This window comes from Natrix helvetica (genome assembly GCF_964273705.1).
Source record: "Natrix helvetica genome assembly, chromosome: 2".
Lineage (NCBI taxonomy): Eukaryota > Metazoa > Chordata > Lepidosauria > Squamata > Natricidae > Natrix > Natrix helvetica.
The window spans coordinates 14544089-14565571 of NC_138552.1; the positions used below are offsets into that span (position 1 = coordinate 14544089).

General features: G+C 35.8%; 1 protein-coding gene across 16 annotated transcripts in view; it reads right to left on the bottom strand.

Annotated features, from left to right (window-relative positions):
* Positions 1-21483, bottom strand: part of TCF4 (transcription factor 4) — a 449273-nt gene that overhangs the window by 122125 nt on the left and 305665 nt on the right. For 2 of the 16 annotated variants that reach the window (XM_081941826.1, XM_081941825.1), the window contains exon 1: positions 14571-14768. The exons of the other annotated variants lie outside the window; for them this stretch is intronic. In XM_081941826.1, the coding sequence (XP_081797952.1) occupies positions 14571-14639 (69 nt within the window). In that variant the 5' untranslated portion in view covers positions 14640-14768. Of the gene's footprint in view, positions 1-14570; positions 14769-21483 lie in introns of those variants that run through there. 16 annotated transcript variants of the gene reach the window in all.

Consider the following 21483-nt stretch of genomic DNA (forward strand, 5'->3'; position numbering starts at 1 on the left):
TTTTTTTTATCTTAATCAATAATATTGTAGTGTCAGTTCCTTGACGTAAGAACTTGGCATAGCAGGATTCCAGGAATTGAAATGACAATTGAACACAAAGGTCCAAAAAGTGGAAAAGGACTCTCTAAATACTATACGTAAATTGAGAGCCATGATTTTTTTGCAATAACTGACTAGGTTCTTTATCTAAAAACATGATCTGGAAAGAGTTGTGCAGTCTCCTATGTTAACAGCAAGAAATAAAATGAACCAATTGGTATACTAATGAAAATGGTCCTATATCCATTTACAACTGGATGTTCAGTAATAAAATCCATCAAATCTATGGTCCAGGGGGAGAAGGGAATGGCTAGAGCAAATCAGCCTGCTTAGTTATAAACAGGATGAAACATAATTTTTGACATCAGCTCTCATCTTGACTACCAAAACTGAGTTTGCTTTGCAGGATTCATTTTCTACTTATTCGGTAAAGATCCAATAACCAAACAGTCCAACTGCGGAAGATAAAAAGCACATTTTCCCACTTTTATAAATAACAGGTTCCTGTGAAGACAGTCTAGGACATTTCTGAGGAAAAATAAATATACTGAAAAATGAATCTTCTGGAAAAAAAAAAACTTGTGTATTATCAGGGAATAATATTATATGTTTGTTTAAAATACTGCTGCTGGGCATTTTGTTTGTAAGCTACTACTAGATCAAATTAGCCTTGATTACTATGAAATCACAAGTATTGGTTTTGAATATTAACATAAAGAAACACAGCCTGTACTCTACCATAGTTTCTATAAATTTATTTATTTCATTTTATTCAATTCAGGCACCACCCAACTCCATCTGGGCTGCTCACCATATAGTACCATTAAAACGAATACAAACCAAACCAAGATTGGATCCAGGCACAACATGCAGGCAAAAAGAAAAGAAAAAATACCACCACACAATTGAGGTAAGCTACAAACGATTGAAACCTTGAAAATAACCGGTACATATTTAAGTGCATTTCCATATATTCATGGTGTAATCCAATCGTGTCCAGGAATATCTTGTGAGTTCATTTATTTCCGGGACAAATATAAGCACCCCTAAAATTCAATTAACATAGTTTAAACGTCTGAGTGTGCTATATTTATTTAAACTGTTTACATGCCACATTTCCTTTGCTTTTATTTGTAGAAGGGTTCTTTAGTTTAATTGGGCTATTTTTAAAATATGCATGTACAATTCTGTTTAATAAGATTTCTTCTCCCATTTCTTGTAGACTTGGGTGCTCTTAAAACAGCTCTGAGAGGTTTTCCCCAATCAATTGGAGAAAATTTGAGAATGTGGCAGGAAACAGCACAGGAGGGGTTGGATGAAAGGAATTTGTTCCACTATTGGACACTATTCCATCAGTGGATGAACAAACTGGATATAACTCATTATTAATCAAATGCTATCAAATGCTTAAGATTAAGGTGCATTTTCAGAGGATTAATTTGGGCCAACCAGCCTCTCTAAGCCTAAACTACTTGTAGGTTGTCATAAGGATAATCTAACTCAATGAATCTTGTCATGAGCAGCTTAGAGGGTAAAATCCAACAAATAAAAGGGTAGATATAATTCAAAGAGGAAAAATAGGGGCAGCGACACATAAATGTTGCCAACTGTTTTCCATTTGACTAAAACATTTACAAGAATCCAGTGCTGTGTTCAGTTGTGTTTTGAATACAAAACATTTCCTATATTGCCTACCGGCATGTTCCTATTTTTGTCACAATTTATAGTAATTTCTGGATTTCTGCACCAAGTTTGAAAAGCTGCTTTTTTAAATAATCAGATTCAGTCTTACAGATTTTTGCATTAGCAGTACTAGCTGGAAAGCACTGAGTCTGCAAGGAGAAGGAATATGATAAATGCATGTATTTTCTAAATTTGCTTACATGCAGACAATTTACACACAGGTTAATTTTCCACTGTGGTATCTGTGTGTGTGCAAAATTAACTTTAACTCTCTCTAAATATATAATATATAACATATTATATAATATATAACATTATATAATATATAACATATAAAATATTATATAATATATAAAATATTATATAACATATAAATATTATATAATAAATAATATAAAGTGTGCTCTGCAAAAAGTCTAGTTACTTCTATGAATTCAGAACTAAGAATATCACTAAGCTACCTGGAAATTCTATAAGGCTTCTTACACATCTAGGATTTGTAGCTTAATTATTATGGAATATTACTTGGTCTGCCCTATTTGAGACAAATAAATACGTTGTGAATGAAAAATTGTGTAGAAATGTTAAAGCAAACAAATATGAATGAGTTGAGTCAATGTAAGGAACTGTATTTAGCGAACATCCGCCACCCTATGACCAGGGGTGTCATACTTACATCGTCACAGCAATGTCACGTGACCTTTTTCCCCCCCTTCGCTAAACTGGACATGGACAGCACATGACACATTTCGTCCGCGGGCCGTGAGTTTGACAGCCATGCTATGGACTATTCTTTCTTTAATGTTAGCTAAGCTAGCTTTTCAAAAGATACACGAGGATGCAGAATGTTTGCAGCTTGCCTCCAGAAGTTGTGAATGCCCCAACACTGGAAGTCTTTAAGAAGATGTTGGATAGCTATCTGTCTAAAACGGTATAGGGTTTCCTGCTTAGGCAGGGGGTTGGACTAGAAGACCTCCAAGGTCCCTTCCAACTCTACTATTGTATTGTATTATTGTATTGTTATTCATAGGTCTAGAACGTAACTCATAGTCATGCTCCCAGATTGAGCTTGTTTTCATCCTTGAGTGGTTGGAATTAAATTGTTTCTCCCCCCTGCTTGTTAACAAATAGAACTAATCAAAGGCCATCACTCTAGATTAACTTTATTTCCACAACACAAAGACAGTCAAATCAAGAGTGGCTATGTTAGGGTAGAAGTACAGTACTCCGATGCTAGACAGTAGTTGAACAAACACTATTTGAAAACAGAACAAAATGACACCAAAATAGCAGCTGCCTGTGGTAGCAAATAGAAATAATCTGGCATAATAAGAGAAAGATTTTTGTAAAACTGAAAGTGTCCGTTTGTATTAAATCATTTATGCTGTATTTTTTTACTCCACAGAATTCCATGTATGCTGATAGCGATAGAGAGAGTTGATTGTTTAACTGCATGTTTAAGGGGGAAAGAAGATTTAGATTCACCGATTTAGTAGACTTAGATTTTATAGGTAGATTTTAGGATAATTTTCAAATGGGTATAGTAAGAAGAAATATCTTCCTGGGCTGAAAATGTACTGTACTAAAAACTGTACTACAAAATGCATGAGGTCTAGATGCAGAGCCATTCATTTTTTATGGGATAACTTTTTAATACCCTGTTTCCCTGATCTCTCCGGATAATAAGCCCTCCCCAAAAATATTGCAACACAGCAGCAGCCATGAAGTGACCACACTCACCATCTCCTGCACCTCAAAAATAATAAGACCTACCCGAAACAGGGTATTAAAAAGTTATCCCATAAAAAATGAATGGCTCTGCATTCAAGTGCTTATTTCAGGGGTCAAAAGAAAATAAGACCCTGTCTTATTTTCGGGAAAACACGGTAATAATTGGAAGAATATCTAAAGGCCACTGAAGAAGATGCATTGAAGCTAGTACACAATGAAGGCTTACTGAATACCAGAGTCACCAAACTAGCCTACAAAAAAACCCAAATGAAGAACAGAAGAGACACATGGCAAAGCATAGTATTACATGGCCAGTATACACACAGACACGGCAGGCAATGAAGATAACAATAAAATCTGGCAATGGCTAAGAACAGGGAAGTTGAAGAAAGAGATGGAGGGGCTAACTCTGGATGTAGAAGACCAAGCCTTAAGAACAAATGCAAATATAAAAACAGAATTGAACAGAATGCAACTTTTTGAAAATGATACCTCTGCAAAGAAGCTGAAGAATGAGGGGACCAACTAGTTAGTTGCTGCAAGAAGATTGCACAGACTTGCTACAAGCAACAACCTAACAAAATAGCAACAATGGTACATTGGAATAACTGCAAGACACACCATTTGCATTGAAGCAAGAACTGATGGAACCCCATGACAGGCAAACAAAGTAATGGTAATTGAAAGAGCTAAAGGAGGGGTCTCCAAACTTGTTGATGTTAAGAGCTGTGGACTTCAATTCCCAGAATTCCTTAGTCAGCTGAGGAATTCTGGGAATTGAAGTCCACAACTCTGAAAATCAACAAGTTTGGAGACCCCTGAGCTAAAGTGTTTGGAGATCTTAGAATTCAAACAGATAAGCACTCACTATTCAAATAGCCCAGTCTTAACAAGCATTGATAAGAAAGACAAAAAAAAAAGTATGGACAGCGGATGTTGCAGAATCTGGAGGCAGCAGAATAGAAGAAAAAGAACTGAAAAAAATACAAAATTAAAAGAAACCTTGCAAATTGAAGTAGAAGGACTGTGGCAAAAGAAAGCAAAAATAGTGTCAATAGTAATAGGCGCCTTAGATGCAATTTCAAAACATCTGGATCATCCATTTGAACACCACTAGAATTGACAGATTTATGACCAATCAGTTGCAAAAGGCAACTTTACTTGGAACAGCTTACATCCTGCAATAACATTAACACCATCACACAACATTTGCCTATCCCAGGTCCTTGGGAAGGATTTGCCAGGTGGATAAAAATGCCAAATCCAGTCGAAACATCTGACTACATCTATACTAGATTAGATTTAGTAATATCTGGGCTCAGAATTCTGTAATTTTAAATATATAGATTCTAGTTCTTGGAAATCTGAAGTCCACTTATTCTTGTAATTACATTTCAATACGCTGCATCCTCAATTTACAGTTATCCTATGCATATACAGCAGTCCTCAACTTATGATCACAAGAGAGCCCAGCATTTCTGTTACTAAGTGAAACATTCATGAAGTGAGCTTTGCCCCATTTTACAAACTTTCTTGCCACAGTTGTTAAGCTAATCACTACAGTTGGTACATTAATAACACGGTTGTTAAGTGAAACTGCTTTCCCTATTGACTGCTTGTCAGAAGGTCGCAAAAGGGGATCACACCCTGGACACACCAACCATCATAAATATGAGACAGTTGCCAAGCATCTGAATTTTGATCATGTTGACCATAGGGATTCTACGATGGTCATAATTTTGAAAAATCGTCATAAAATCGTTTTTTTCCAACAATGTTGTAACTTTGAATAGTCACTAGATGAACTGCTGTAAATCAAGGACTACCTGTATAATTGAAAATAAGCCTTATTAATTATGGAGGGAGGGCTGTTCCTTCATAGGAAACATGTGAAAACATATCTTAAAGCTGGATACACTTCTGTTTACGTGCCATGAAAGGATTATATTTAATTGTGAAAATATATATTGGGGCTTACAAAGTTTATTCTCTCTAGAGAATGAATTATGGATTATTCCCAATGCATCCTTTAAGATGTATATGGCTCTGTTTTTGAAGAGTTAAACAAATATCCACCGATTATTAGTTTGATAAATTAACAGGTATGCCTTTCCATGTAAACCAAAATAAAACTAAGCCAAATCAAAACAAGTCTGAATAAGCTGAATGGAATTTACTTCCATGGTAAGTTTTCATAGACTGATATCAAGACTGAACCCATTATGTTGCTCCTTCTTGCTGCAACTGATTTCAACACAACACACACAGGATTGCTTATTTAGTAAATGGGATTACCAAAGACGAATCTGAAGATATCATCTTACCCTTCCAGCGGTTGGATATTTAATACTACTCCAAGGGTTTTTTTCCCCAGGTGTTAATAGAAAATTCAATTTTACATCACAACAGCTGGGATTGTTTTAAATAGCACAGCTGTCAGGATTTGAAAATAACTAATTTGAACATGGCCGCTGTGCTGAAAACTAGTTGAATGAAAACATGACCGATCTGCACATATGATCCCCTCTGCCAACCAAACTTCCGGTATGACTGGCATTGCAAAGATATCTAATAACAGGTTTCAGACTGTGATTCAGTCATGCTTTGGCAAAGGGGACCGCATGGAATTTATTGCCCATCCAGACAGGAAAAAAGGGTCACTGCCATAACTGTAAAAATTATCTGCTTGATATCTGCTTAATTCTGCATTTTTAATCAGACAAATAGAAGCGTGCAATTTTAGAAATGGGTAACTTTGCATTAATCCGAAGCGACAGCATTATGTAGTCCATGCAAAAATGGAAGGCAGCACAGAAACTGTTTAACCATTATTTTTGTAATGGTTACACCCTCTTTCATTGCCTATTCAGGGAAGTAATGCATTAGCTCAAAATAAATCCAAAATGGAACTAATTTTAGTACCCACAATCCTAAAACAGCAGCAATTATTTAGAGATTAAAGGAGGGTAGTAAGAGTGCTCAATTTTGAACTAATAGAAACAAGAAAAGTTTTTAATTCCTATGTGAGGAGTTGCCAAATTTAACTGCAGTCTAGAACTCCCACTCTCTGCGTTGAATATCTAATGTTGTGGATGCGGAATATGTCCCTGTAATTTCCAGAGGAGCATATTCTTGTTTGCAAAATTTAATAGGGAGGTTAGAACAGGTTGATGTACTCTCACTATTGACCTACAAAAAGAGCAGGGGGAAGGAGGTGGCGGGTGGTGGGGTGACAATGCAGCCTCAGAGGATTGTTGGGAGGGTTTCTAAAATGTGCAAAGAATGCTTTGAAGACGTATTTTAAATTTTACCATTATTTAACAAAAAACATGGGTAGAGTATACGCATGGCCTTATGCGTATGAACTGTTTTGCTCATATCACTGAATGCATAACAGATGTTGTAGGACAGAACAAGATTATTCCCACAAGACAAACCACAATGGAAAACTACACTGGTATGGGTTACAAAGACTCTGCAAAGTTCACTTCACTTTTAAGGCAGCAAATTGAGAAATATGAATTAATACTTTTTTTAATTAAATTTCAAAAAAGACATCATTTATCTATAATGCAATTACAGAAGCCAGCGCTGCAAAACCAAACGGCTATGCAATGAATTGCAGCAGATACGAAATCACAATTCTACATTTAATTTTTGACAATACAACCCAGTGTTTTCAGTTCAATTTCCATCCAGATTTACTTTCTTTAAAACAAGGGGCAAGGCAAACAGGGCAGTCTGTTAATAACTGAGCACTTATTTCTCTTTGCTTCAGCACCAGAAATTCAATAAGCAGTGAATGCTGCAGAAAGTATAAATGTTAATTCTTAGTATTAGTTACCGACAGTTATGAACATTATTGAACTCTTCCATATTAATCAAAGTTAGCATAATATGCCTGAGAAAATTTCACTTTAGTGCAATCCTATGCATGTCTACTCATAAATTCAATTGAATCCAAGAAGACCTCCTTCCAATTCAGTTTGTTTTATCAGTGCCCTGCTTATGTTTTTCTTCTTTCTTAATCCCACCTTATAACCGCTCTCAAAAACTGCCTAAAGGATCATAGCTATACTCTGTTATTCTGTGTCTACTGGAATTGTTGTAACAGGTGCAGCGTTAATAATATGTCGGGCAATCAACTTTTTTCCACTGATCTGTCAGTTTAGCTTAATAATGCCATTAAAAGTGTAAACATTTCTGCAATCCATATTTAAAAGTCAATAAAATAATGGGGTGCACTACTTATCTTTTTAATTTTTTTAAGTAATACATTTGATTATTTTAATCATGTCACTCCTAACGGGGTTTAAATATGCAAGCAACATCACTGTAGACTCCCACTCTCTGCTAGCCCTTCCCCCCCATCAACAAAACAATTCCACTTTGCTCCCTTTATCCTTTAAAGCAAAGACGATTTAGAGACAATCAGCACAATATTTTCTATCATTCTTAAACTGCTGTTAAGGGCAAGAAAAATATGCGGAAGAGACGTTTTATTAAAGTGAAAGGGACTTTAACTGACCGTACACGTGGAGAAATCCATGCCAGAAAAATTAAATAACTTTATAATAATAAAAAGGGCAATTACAAAAACTTCCCATAATTACAAAAAAAAACTTTGTATGTGGGTATGTCTGTATCTTTATGTGCGGATGTCCAGACACAAGAGAGATACATCACTCCAAAGTGCAAATCCTTAAAATTACAAACTTTGGTCTTATAATCAGCCTTATTGCCAGTAGTCAAGATTTGTTAAGTCTATAACTCTCACTAAAACACAAAGGTGAAAAAGCCAAATCAAACGTTAGCTTGTATTGTTAACATGTTTTCTGTGTTTGCAAGTCCTCTCCAATGGAAGCAGCTGGAATCTAACATTGTCGCGCTGCCCCACCAATTATATCAACACTGCCTTCTCTCCAAACGAGTGTAATTTGGTATCTATGAAAGCTCCCCTTTGGGATCCTGCGAATGATAGGCAAGGAATACATATTTCAGGGGCATATAAGGAAAGACAGCCCCATTTTCATTCATCGATCAGCCTTAGCCTGCTCCTGTTTAGCTTGTAGTGCCATAAAAGCTCATACACATCTCTGTTAGTGTGCCTTGATTTTGCGCAAAGCAGTATTTATAGTAGTCCCGTTTCTGGTTAGGAACCTATTAAGTCCATGCAGGTGTACTGGGTTTCCTCCATTTTCAACTTCATAGTTCTTTTGGGTCACCGTAAGAACCAAATAAAAACTTAGAGGGAAATAAACCAGACACACAGAAGTATCCCACCCGCTTCTATGTATACACAAATATCTACAGCCACATACTGTGCACTTAGTTTCCTGTATTTTTTAAATTGTCTGTATTATATGATACAAATGGAATCCGAAACACAGATTGTTATTGTATTATGGACTGTGGCAAAGTGATACTTCTAATGACCACAAAGGTAACTACAGTGTGGCAAATTATGCAACTTTAACCTGGGATAAGTTTACAACTATGGGTATTTTCAGCCCTTCTTCCGATGCTTGAGATATATAAGACAATTACGATCCATGAAAAAATAAATAAAGTTTCTGTGAATTGCATACCTTCTGTGATTTCTGTAACCATGTAGCTTTAACAGGGATAATTCCTCCAAATATTTTATCTTCTGCATATAAAGACTAATTTCAGTTAACTAATTCCGATCACAAACTGTAATAAGAAGAGCAATAAAAAGGAACATATAAAATCTAATAGATGTCCGGTTGACATCTGCAAGATTTTAAACCATGCATATGGGCATATATATGATACAGAGAATAGGATTGAGATTCATATGCTTCAGTTTCCAGAACAAAAACATTAAAATATGGTAATTAATAGAATGCCTGACTTCTGGAAGCTGGGGTGTGAAACTAAGTTTTCAGCTTCCTTTAGCAATATCAGTCAGCTTCATCTGTGTTCTGTAGAACATACATTTTCCCGACATGTGTTTTAAGACAGACATCCTTTATGTGTATAAGAAGCTTGTCAAAAGCAAAGCTGGTCTGACAGACAACTATTCAGACAAAACAAAAGTGGAGTCGATCCACAGTCCAGTTAAGCTGAGTTACTGGAGTTTAACCAATTTATCCTCAGGGACTGCAAGCCAAACAAAATCGTTTTGAGTCAACTTCGTTGGGTTACAGATCAAGCTCGCAATATTCTACAATTTTATCATTTATCGCAGATTCTCACAAAGAGTACATGAGCTTTTCCAAAGACTTTGCTCGCACACTCTCTAAATACACACACAACACACACAAGACGTAAAGGAAGCCAGGAACATCCCTGTGATTCCAGATAGTCTTGTCTATTTTTTTTTCTCTAAACACATCATGGTAAAATGCAGTGCTAAACCCTTGGTCCTTGACATACTATGGCAATTTTACAGTAAACTGAGTATAACATGAACCAGACATAGTGTATTTTCCAACAGGAAGCAAACTGCTCTTCTGCACAATTTCTGCGAAACACTTGGAAAGGTATTTCAAAGGCTCTACTGGGAATGAGCATTTTCAAATCAATCTAATTTTCTCCTTCTCCCCCTGCCCTCCCCAAATATGTTTTCAGCCCAGGATTAGGAAAAAAAAATTACTTAAGGACACCATAGTAATTTTCCATGTATGGATCACCAATTCATTATGCCTTAAAACAACCACTATTTCACTTATAAGGGAGTTAGTTGTAGAATACAGATTTGCTTCCAAAACAATTGCAACTTTATACATTTATAACGAAAAAGTGCTCTGCAGATCATTCATTATATATTTTTTATTGCAGTAGTGTAAGGCTACATTAAAAAACGAGGACTGAAATTGTATCCTAAAGCATCTATTCGTAATTTTTGTAATATAAAGAAACAATATCATTGCTAAATCAGCATTCAGAAAACAGGAGCTTATCTGAGAAAGCCCGGTTTTTTTAAAGTAAACTTTAAATATGAAATGTTTTTTGTTTTACTTGTACAAATGCGACACTAAAAAGTGGAACAGGATAGGTGTGCACATGGGATTTTAAATATTAAAAGCATTATTAAATATTAAATTATGTACTAATCTTTTCCTATTATTTCTTGATATTAATAAAATATTTACAAAATAATTTATTACAGATTAAGTTGCATGTTGAGTTGAGAAGTTATTATATGTTAAAGTCTTAACAAAAAGCCCTTTCAACTAGCTATATAGTTTGCAGCTACATATTTGTATAGATGTACATGAAAATAAATATAAATAGGGTATTTATAATATTGACAAATTGCTTAAATGATTAGATTTCATGCATAATAATATCATGATACCTGAAATCATACAGGCCTCACAGATTTTAATGGACTGTATTTTTATTAAGATTTTTGACATGTTACTGGGTAATGCTCTGTGTATATTTTATTTCGGATTTTTAGTATTTTCAAACTTCAGTATCATAAACCTCTCCCTGTGATTTGAACTACTGGGTATGTTTGCCGTAGAAAAACAATGAAATATACAGAAATCTAATTAGCAGATATTTAATTTTATGAGAAAAAAGAAAACAGTAAATATGACTTGCCATTACACATATTCTTTACTGTCTGTATATAAATGAAAATAAATGTACTGCTTGTTAATAAACAGAATTAATCATATTATTTGCCTAGCCAGTTAGTAGGAACAATACTATGAAATATTTATTTCTTATATCTCTACTTGACTGAAAAAGGTTAATAGTAATAAGAACAGACAGAATGCAAACACAAAAACACATTAGCATTTTGTTTTTTTGATTTGAGAACTTTACAAATAACTATTTCAGAGCCACTATTTGGTGAGATGGCTTCACGCTTGTTGGTATAATGTACAAAAAAAGAGCAATTATGATAATTATAGGGCTTTCTATATGATTTATCACATGCACATGTGGGTGAGAATCAATGATGAGATCTTAAAATACTATTAAGTGAAAGTTTTGCCACTTTTGTTTTCAATTTCATTTGCAATGTATGCCATCCTTGCTGTCTCCATGTTCTTTCAAGTATGTCATTTGATCAAACAACTGCTTGCTAAAATCTCAGCCATGTGCAATTAAGAATTCTAAACATGTGATTAAAAAAGTGAGACTCCAGAATTTCAGACCATACATGCCACAAGAGGTATCTTAATGTCTTAAGAGTTGGGAAAGGCAATTTTTTTTTAGAATGCAGAGGCTTTGTCGATAAAGCTAATACGCTGACATGTTACATAACAGATACATGCATTACAAAAATAAAGATTTTTTTTTAAAAAAATGTAAGCATGACCAAGAAAGTGAGTGTCACATATACACCACACATACGTTTATTCAGTTATTTTTTTCTGAAATTGTTCTTTGATTTTTAAAAAAAAAAATAAGAATACCTCAATTTCAAAGAAATGTTTCCTTGCTAAAAAAAAAAAAGGTGCACAACAGGTGAACTGGCAAAAAAGGAAGTACACAAGTTCCTTAAACATTAAAATGTCTTCATACGAAAACAGATTGATTTAAAAGTCTCCAATCGGTCAGATGCCTTTTGCTTTAAAATAAAAGCAGACAGTCAAGAGATCTCATTCCCAACCAAGATCTTCTTCCCACTCTAATATAAATACCGAAAGTTCTGGAGTGATTTTCCCATTTCCCCCATTTTCGTTTATTCCAGAGACGACCTACTTCCTCTGGCTGTTCTCGGTTCAGAAAGTTCAAACTGAATTTAAAACAAGCCATTGGCTTGTCGGGAGGGGAGAGGAGGAGGAGGAAGAATAATAATTTTAAGCTACATCTTATATAAAGGCAAGAAGGGTCCTAAAAAATAAGGTAGCCTGTATTTTGATTGCACAAACTGGGAGAATGTGCAACACTTGAAATGAAATCTGGCACTTCCCGACAGGCACTCTAAACAATTCAGGCAGGGCATACATAGCATCTGCAAGATGCCTGGCACCAGATCAAGACCTGCACAACATCTAATAGGAGAAGAACAATACTGGCCATATAAAAATAATTCCTCTTCTCAGCTATATAGCTATGGGTGTTTGTGTGCGAATGCAAGTCCACTCCATGCGCTCACACACCGACAATTCCTGCAGAATTTTGGCCTCATCACAAAGGTTCCTTAAACGTGCTATGACGATTGACGATTCTTCAGATAGGTAAAAATTTAGATTTCTCCAGTTTGAGGGAATCAGTCTGCCTTCTGCTGATACCCCCCTAATGTTTATTCTCCCCGCTACCAAGCAGGCACACAGATTTCAATGCACGTGAAAGTGTGAAGTTTGTTGCCTTTTTCTTGAACACACACCAAACAGATTTGTTTTAATAAACGTCATTTAACAGTTCCTATAAATACATTTCGTTTGACAGCTATCTCGATGGCACAAGTATCATCTCCTCTATTCTGATTCTCTCTAACCTCACCTCCAAAAATCAACCCTAAATGAACATATTTATTAATGGGTGAATAACAGACAAAGGTAACTTGTAATATGATGTCCTATAGCCTTCTGTTTATCCACAAATGAGACAGAATACATTCCACTCTGCTGAGGACATATGTGCCAGGTGAACATTTTAATTTTTTAGAAAGTTTGTAACTTTAAAACCACAACACGTAAACAGTGACAGCTTGAATTCATGTATCTCATTTGCCCATCAAAACTACATTCATGCATTTAAAAAAACACCTATTAATAGTGATGTTTAAATAGTGGACAACTCATTATTTCCTAACCTTGACAGTTTTAAAACAATATAGTTTCCCATAAAAATTTACAAAATCCCCATCCAATGCATAAAACAACTCTCTAGTGTATGGAAATAAAAGTTTGCAAATAAACCTCCAATTATTAAAAAAAAAAACACCATACAAAGTGATTCATAGATCTCGGTTAAAACTAAACTTTAACAAGTTACATTAGTCCCTAATATCCTTTAGGAACAATATAATAAATTGACAAACTTTATAGTTCTTGATTGCAACCAGATAAATTGTAACCAAATAAATGGAGAAAAAAATACTAACCCTTCTAAAAGATGCTTCCATGAGAAGGATAAATTTGCTGCACAAAATAATGTTAACTACCTATATGTATTACAACGTGTGCATATCGGAGTGTTATTTTTCAGCAACACACATGTATTGTGCAATTTATTTTGTGCCAACCCCCTACTCTAAAATGGGCCTTGTTCAAAGCTCTAATAGTTCCATTTTGGCCTAACTTGCTGTACTCTGATTGAAATCAGATGCAATATTAGAAGTTGAAACAACGCAGACTTCAGCACTGCTTTTTCTTGAGAACTTCAATATATTATTTTCTAGCTTTTTCAAAAACATTCAAATGCCCATTAAAATAAAATAAAAAAGAAAATCTTTCTGAAGACATAGCCAAAATATTTTAAAAAGTAAACAATCTTCCAGACGGCAGGTATAAAGCTTTTCCTTAAATGGTACACAAAACACTAGAACACAGTTGCTTTTTCTTAAATAAAGTACTTCTAAAGCTCAGATGCAAGGCACAAATGCTACATCATTTATGAGGATGTTGGCAAGATTTCCCTCTCTCTTGTTTTGTAATTTTGCATCATCGTTATTCTTTTCAACGCATTTCAATCTCAAATTCACGTTCTACACCAGTTTTTCCCTCTGTCAGTTCTTTCTCAACCCCTTTAGCTGTGAAGCCTCATTCGGGAAGCACCAAAGCTTGTTTTCAAGGAGAAAAAACAAAACAAAACAGAAACAACTTATTTGAACCGAAAACTGAGCACTTTCTGGTGGTTTAAAGACTGTCCTTCCTAAACACAATTCAAAGAAATAAACACCAGCTTAAAAAGGAACAAGTTTGAGTTAACTAACTTAAGTTTCAGGTTGCAAAATCCTTTGCCACTGACTGAAGGCATTTTCTGAAATTCAATTTTCTTCCCTCACCTTACGATCCCTCCTACGCTTAATACTACAACATTAGCAAGAATTAGATAGCTCAGGCAGAAGGTATTCTGAAGCAGCCCAGAACAACTTTCCAAAGCAATAAATGCAGCAAATGACTCTCATTCGTACCACAATAAAACTTGTCAAAATTACACCTTTAATTACAGAGCGAGCTTACCGCTTTCCCATTATAGTAGTACATCAAAGAATTTCCTCCCATGCCTGGAATTGTGTATGCACAATACATGGTCTTGAATTCTTTTTTTCCCTCTCTCTCGCTCTCTCTCTCTCTCTCCAGTACCACTCTAACAACTTTTATTTCAAACTCGCTGTCCCTTTTTTCACAACAATTCCTTCAGTCGCATTTTCCCATATGGCCAGGCCAAGCATGGTGAATATGCAAAGCAGGAAGAAACCATTCCTGACGTTAGGGGTGCTTGGAAAGGGGGGGGGGAGAGGCGGCGGCTAGGAGTCTTCTCTGAGACAGTTAACTTTTCAGAGCAAATCTGGAATTCTTCCCAGTCCCGATTTAGCTGCAATTCCTAATGCAGAGAGAAAGAGAGAGAGAGAGGGAGAGAGAGAGAGAGAGAGAGAGAGAGAGAGAGAGAGAGAGAGAGGGGGGGGGGGGGCAAAGCTTCCACCGGGTCCCTGGATTGGTCTACTTGCTGGAATAACGCTGATTTTTAGTGCTTTTTTTTAAAAAAAAACCTTAAATAATACTAATACTAAAAAAGTTGCCTTCACTCTTTTCTTTCTTAAAATTTCCACTCAACTGCCTTAGGGGTAAAAAGTGGAATAGGGTCGATTATTGAAGAGAATACAAATGCAGTTAATTGACTCCCCCCCCCTTCTCCCACTCTTTCTTTTTTGTTTTAATTTGATTAAAAAGCGAGTGGCAGGAAGGGAATTGTATGATGCACATCTAATAACTGTACCATCTGTCTGTGCTGCTGGCTGCCTCCCAGCATTGTATGCAGCTGCCTGAGAACTCGGCTCAGGGAAAGGGGGGGGGGGGTTGGGAAAAAAAAAAACCACACGTCTCTGACCTCGCTGAAAAGGAAAGAGGAGCAGTGTTTTCTCACAGCCTGCTCGACTACCTACAAAATAAGGGTTGAAAAGGAAGCAGAGAAACAAACCCCTGCTCCAAACCTGGGTTGCTGTTGGTGGGGTTGGGTGATTTATTATTTTTATTATTATTCCTTGTTTGTTATTTTTATTTTTCCCCCTCTCTAAATCCCAGGCTTTTCGTTGGGAAGCAGGAAACGGATTGGAAGCGTTAGAAGTTAATTCAACTACAGAGCTGGCGTTGGCTTCAAGGGGAAAATCAATTGGGAAGGAACCTGATCTTGCACTTGCTTGTTTGTTTATTTCGGCTTGGATTTTTTTTTGGGGGGGAGGGGGGAGAAGGGGTGGGGGGGCAGGGAGGGTGTTTGGCGATGCACATTTTGGGTTGCTTAATATGACTGAAAACTTTCCCTGGAAAATAGAATCGGGGCTGGGTGGGAGAGGAATCTTTTCCCTACCATGGATCTCAACTAACGGTTCTCCATGTTTTCGTTTCTTGTTGCCCTCAGCCTACGAAGACAAATAAAGCGGGTTCGGGGCACAATTCGATGCCACTGTGTAGAGATGGACTCTGATTTTTCTTTTACGCTCTGCTGTCTAATTCCACCCCCCACCCCCCCCACCCCAAAAAAGGGAAAACAGGTTTAAAAGGGCTGGGTGGGGAAGGGAGCGCACGGACGAGAAGAATGGGACTGGATTCAGCTTGCCAAATTCAGAGCATCAGAGTAAAGGGGTGCCCCTGGGAACTGATCCCAAATGAAACTAAATAATTTGCATATGCTGAAGCAAATGCCATCTGAGCATACAGCTATTCTCCAGAATCAACTTTAATAATTCAAAGCACCTATTTTCCTACCACTCAACATGGTAACAAAACACATACAGTATTAATAAACAGCGAGAGATGGCAATGTTAGTCCTGAAGTAAGTCCTCCCTCCCTCCCCCCCCCTCTTTTTCTGGTTAATGGTAACCAATTTTATTTGTTATTCTCTATGAATCAACGTAAGAGTGTCGGCCGGCCGCTACATAGATTTTAGAAAAAGGAAGAAAGAGCAGAGGGCTTTATCTAACTTCCTTGTTCTGCATTTATTTGGGAGGTCCTAAGAGACTTGGATAAACAGTTCTTGAATTATAATCATACATTTCATTCAAATTTCATGCTTTGAGGATTTCCCCCCCCCCTCCTTGATTAGAAGAGTTAGTTGTCAAACTGACTGGATCACATTTCCAACCTTTAAGCTATTTTTATGTATAATATAAATGGCCAAGTCAAAATAAAACAAACATCCATGGAACAAAATGCATATAATATATACCTTTGTATATAATATTATATACATGAATATATAATATGAATTTGAATATATGATTTATTGGTTGAATATATACAATTTTAATTCCACTATGTTTCTGCAAACAAAGTGTTGTTCCTTTACAAGTGTGCAGCTTCAAATTTTTTGTATTCACACAGACGGATGTAAATGCAAGGGGGGGGGAATTCCCCCAAAGTTATGGATTAGTAGATTCCTCACAAATATGCAATTAACATTTAATTCTAATAAAAGTTTACCCCAAACTAAATTTGATTGATATCTAAGCTTCTAAATTCACTCTAATCAGTTCATGGACACTGAAACAACCCTCTAAAATCGGACTAACACTATAAGCTTTAATTACTTGCATCAGATAATTATGAAATTTCATATTATGATGTTTATAGGAAAACACAAATTAATGAAGTCTGATCCCATTGAACAGTAGCCTTGAAATAATGACCTTTCAATTCTGAAAGTGACTGCAGTTCAGGCTATGGTTACTTTTGACAAGTTAGGTTAATGGATTTTTAATTACATTTGGACAACTATAAGCCTTTATTAAAGTTGGATTCAAGAGATATATCCCCTGCTCTTCCTTTTGATAACAACCCTTCCAGTATTTTCCAAATGTTTACATTTGATTAGCATGTGTAATATTCACATAGATTTGTTGGATCAATAATTTCCTTTGGCATACAATGACTTCCTATATATTCTTAAATATGAGATTCTTCTCCCAATGTTCAATAGCGCTTCTGGGTTCACCTACCCTGTTTTCCTGAAAATAAGACCTCTCCGGATAATAAGCCCAATTGAGCTTTGGAGCACAAGCGCTAAAATAAACTCTTCCCCAAAAATAAGCCCTCCGCGAAAATATTGCAACACAGCAGCAGCCACGAGGTGACCACGCTCGCCGCCTCCTGCACCTCAAAAATAATAAGACCTCCCTGAAAATAAGGCCAAGCTCTTATTTTGGGGGTCAAAAGAAAATAAGACCCTCTCTTATTTTCTGGGAAACACGGTATCCTGCTTGGGATCTACAAAGAAAATCACATTGCTTAGTTCTTAGATGCATTGCAAGTCTTCCATTTACATAAATGAATATTAGTGTTTCCAGTTTATATACCCCTTATAAATATAGACTCATCATTCACATAATAATATGACAGACTTTCTATTTCAAATTACATGATGATAAATTACAGATTGAGATGCAAAGAAAAAGAAACTGTTTTCTTGTTTGTTCAAGGCACAGTCATTTGTATTGTGCACACATTCAACAATATGTTTGCAAAAGCACAGTGTTAGAAGGGAGACAGCATTTGTACAGTGGGGCATTGAAACAATGAAGTAAATACTATAAAAGTGGAATAAATCTCCTGTCTTTAAAAACTGCTCAATCATTGTAGTCAAATGTCAGACCCATCAGTTAAGTTCCCTTTCCTCCGTTGTTTTTTTTACCTGACCCACAAAATAAAACCTCGATTCAGATATGCAGAAACAAAGTTTTCATGCCCTGAATTAAAAAAAAAATACATACCTATGAAAGCCACAATCAAAGTGTCGATTTAGACTTAAGTAACATAGAGGTAGTCCTCGACTTACAACAGTTCATTTAATGACTGTTCAAAGTTACAATGGCACTGAGAAAAGTGACTTATAACCATTTTTCACACTTATGACTCTTGCAGCATCCCCATGGTGATGTGATTTACGTTCGGCTGCTTGGCAACTGATTCATATTTATGACATACCCTTGGGGTCATGGGACCATCTTTTGAGACCTTCTGACAAGGGGAAGCCAGATTCACTTAACAACCATGTTATTAATTTAACAACTGCAGTGATTCAGTAACAAACGTGGCAAGAAAAGTCATAAAGTGGGGGAAAACTCACTTAACCATTTTCTCACTTAATAGCATATATTCTGGTCTCAATTGTGGTCGTAAGTCAAGGACTACCTGTACTCTACTTGTTTGGGTACCCAATATTTGATTTAAGAAACATTTCCTGAGTTCATACTAAGAAATTATAGTATAGTCAGAATTCTCAATTTTTATGGAGAACTCACATTCCTCCCACTTTTCATGAAAAATGCTTAATGGGCCAGGTCCAAAATCACACAGGTAGCCCTTGAGTTACCAACACAATCAAGACCAGAATTTTGGGTGCTAAGCAAGGCAATTCTCAAGTGAGTCTTATTCAATTTCACAACCTTTATTGTCATGGTTTGTTAAGCGAATCACTGCAGTTCAATGAATCCTGTGGTCATTAAGTGAATCCAGATTCCCACACTGACTTTGGTTGTTAGAAGCCAATTGGGAAGGAGGGTAATGGCAATCACATAACCCCAGGATGCTACAACTGTCATACATACATGCTAGTTACCAAGCATACAAATTTTGATCACGTGGCCATGGAGATGCTGCAATGGTCGTAAAGGTGAGGAACAGTTGTATGTCACTTTCTAAGTGCCTTTGTGACTTCAAAGAGTCACTAAACAAATAGTGAGGACTATTCAGTCATAGACCTTCTGTAATCTTTTGGGTTTTTTTTTTTTTTTTTACAAATTGCAAGGTATATAATATGTCTTCTAATTACAATCACATCTTGAAACAGACACCAGCTATTAACCCATTTCTGTTTCTTGAAGAAAGAGTTCATGATTACTATGAAATAAAAGTTCATAAGGGAAACAACAGGAAAAACACAAATACTTCAGAGATGGGAGATGGAGAAATGAGAAAGGAGGTAGCCTTCAGAATGGACAAGGAACCAGCTGAAAGTCACTGAAATCTGAATAATTTTTGAGATTCTAAAAAAAAAAGCATGTAGTTCCAAGCTTTTCATCATATTTACGAAAGTTAAAGATTTAAATAAATAAGTACATAAAATAAATCAGAAAAATTATAATTTCAACTGAGCCAACGTTGTTTATTCATTTCTCAAGGAGATCAATTTTAGGGAGTCCATGCCTTTAAAACTGGGAATGACAAGTCATGAACATCAAGAATCAAAACACTTAAACACTTAGTACTTAAAGAAATCTGTTTAGCAATTCATTAAAATGATGATAATAAAGGTGGATGTCTGTCTTTCAGTCTCCTAATGCAGTGCTGCTAAATTTGCATCCAAACACAAGTACTTAGATAATGTCATTGAGCCAAGCAAAGCCAGTAAGCTATTAGTTAGTTGATTCAAAAAGCTGATAGTAGGACAGATTGCCAAAATGCCAAATTCCACTTATTCCAAACAACATGAGATGCTATCTCAAATATTGCTATTACATTAATATACACACCTACAACAACACAATATATTCATTGAATGTTTATTACAGTATTTTTTTACTTAGACCTATGTATCCATTCAGATATAAACAATAAATGTATTGTCTGGTTATCAAAAGACAATGTTTAGAATTTTTACAGTTTTATAATTCCTGATCACGAGCATTGTTATGCTTAACCGTCTCCAGTAGAGGCGCACAAAATATTTTGAGTTCCAATTTCTTGCTCTAAGTTAGAAACAGCTGTTTTGACCTTACTAGAAGTACAAACTCAGCTGTCTCAAAGTGGGAATATTTCTGATTTAAGTTAGAATGGCTTCAAAACATTCTGCATGCTTCTACTCTAGAATCAATGCAAGTACTTTTTTGTTTAAAATAATTTATTTCTACAGGTTATGGTACAGTTAGCCACTCTCTTTTCTTCACTGGTCTATGTTATACACAACACAGGATCAGAAATAGAGACTCCAAGGAATATACATTGGGACTCAGATGCAGAGCTAAATGCTTCTTTGGAATTAAAGAAGGAATATTATGTGGATTTTCAAAAATTGGCACTAACGCATACCTCCTTGGGATGATAAATCACTACCAATTTATTTCTGAGGATTCTGAGTATCACTCAAATAAAATGAGTTTGGAACCTGCACAGGTTTTCAGTTTCTGCCTTATAGCATTTAAGGTATCATTTCAAATCTTTATTAGTATGAAAAGAAAATGGAGTGGACATAAGATGATTCCAATGGGTGGAAACTAATCAAGGAGAGAAGCAATTTAGAACTAAGGAGAAATTTCCTGAAAGTTAGAACAATTAATCAGTGGAACAACTTGCCTCCAGAAGTTGTGAATGCCCCAACACTGGAAGTCTTTAAGAAGATGTTGGATAGCCATTTGTCTGAAACGGTATAGAGTTTCCTGCCTAGGCAGGGGGTTGGACTAGAAGACCTCCAAGGTCCCTTCCAACTCTGTTATTCTATTAAATTGCATTCCATCTGATAACCAGCGCAATTTCTTTGCATTCCATTCTACGATCCTTAGAGTAGACCCCAAGATCTGACAATCAGTGTTGGCTAGCACTTGTAGAAAATTCACTCTCCCCCCCTCTCTCATATATATATATATATATATATATATATATATATATATATATATATATGTGTATGTATGTATGTATGTATGTATGTATGTATGTATGTGTGTATGTGTATGTATGTATGTATGTAAATATGTATGCATGTAAATATGTATGCATACATACATACATACATACATACATACATACATACATACATACATACATTTGTGTTGCATTTTTGCTGATAAACAAATGAAGGGAGACTAATATACATCTATTTCAAGCTATTTAGCTCTCATCAGCTAGCCATACCCTTACTGGGATTCTAACCTGGTATTTGAAGTT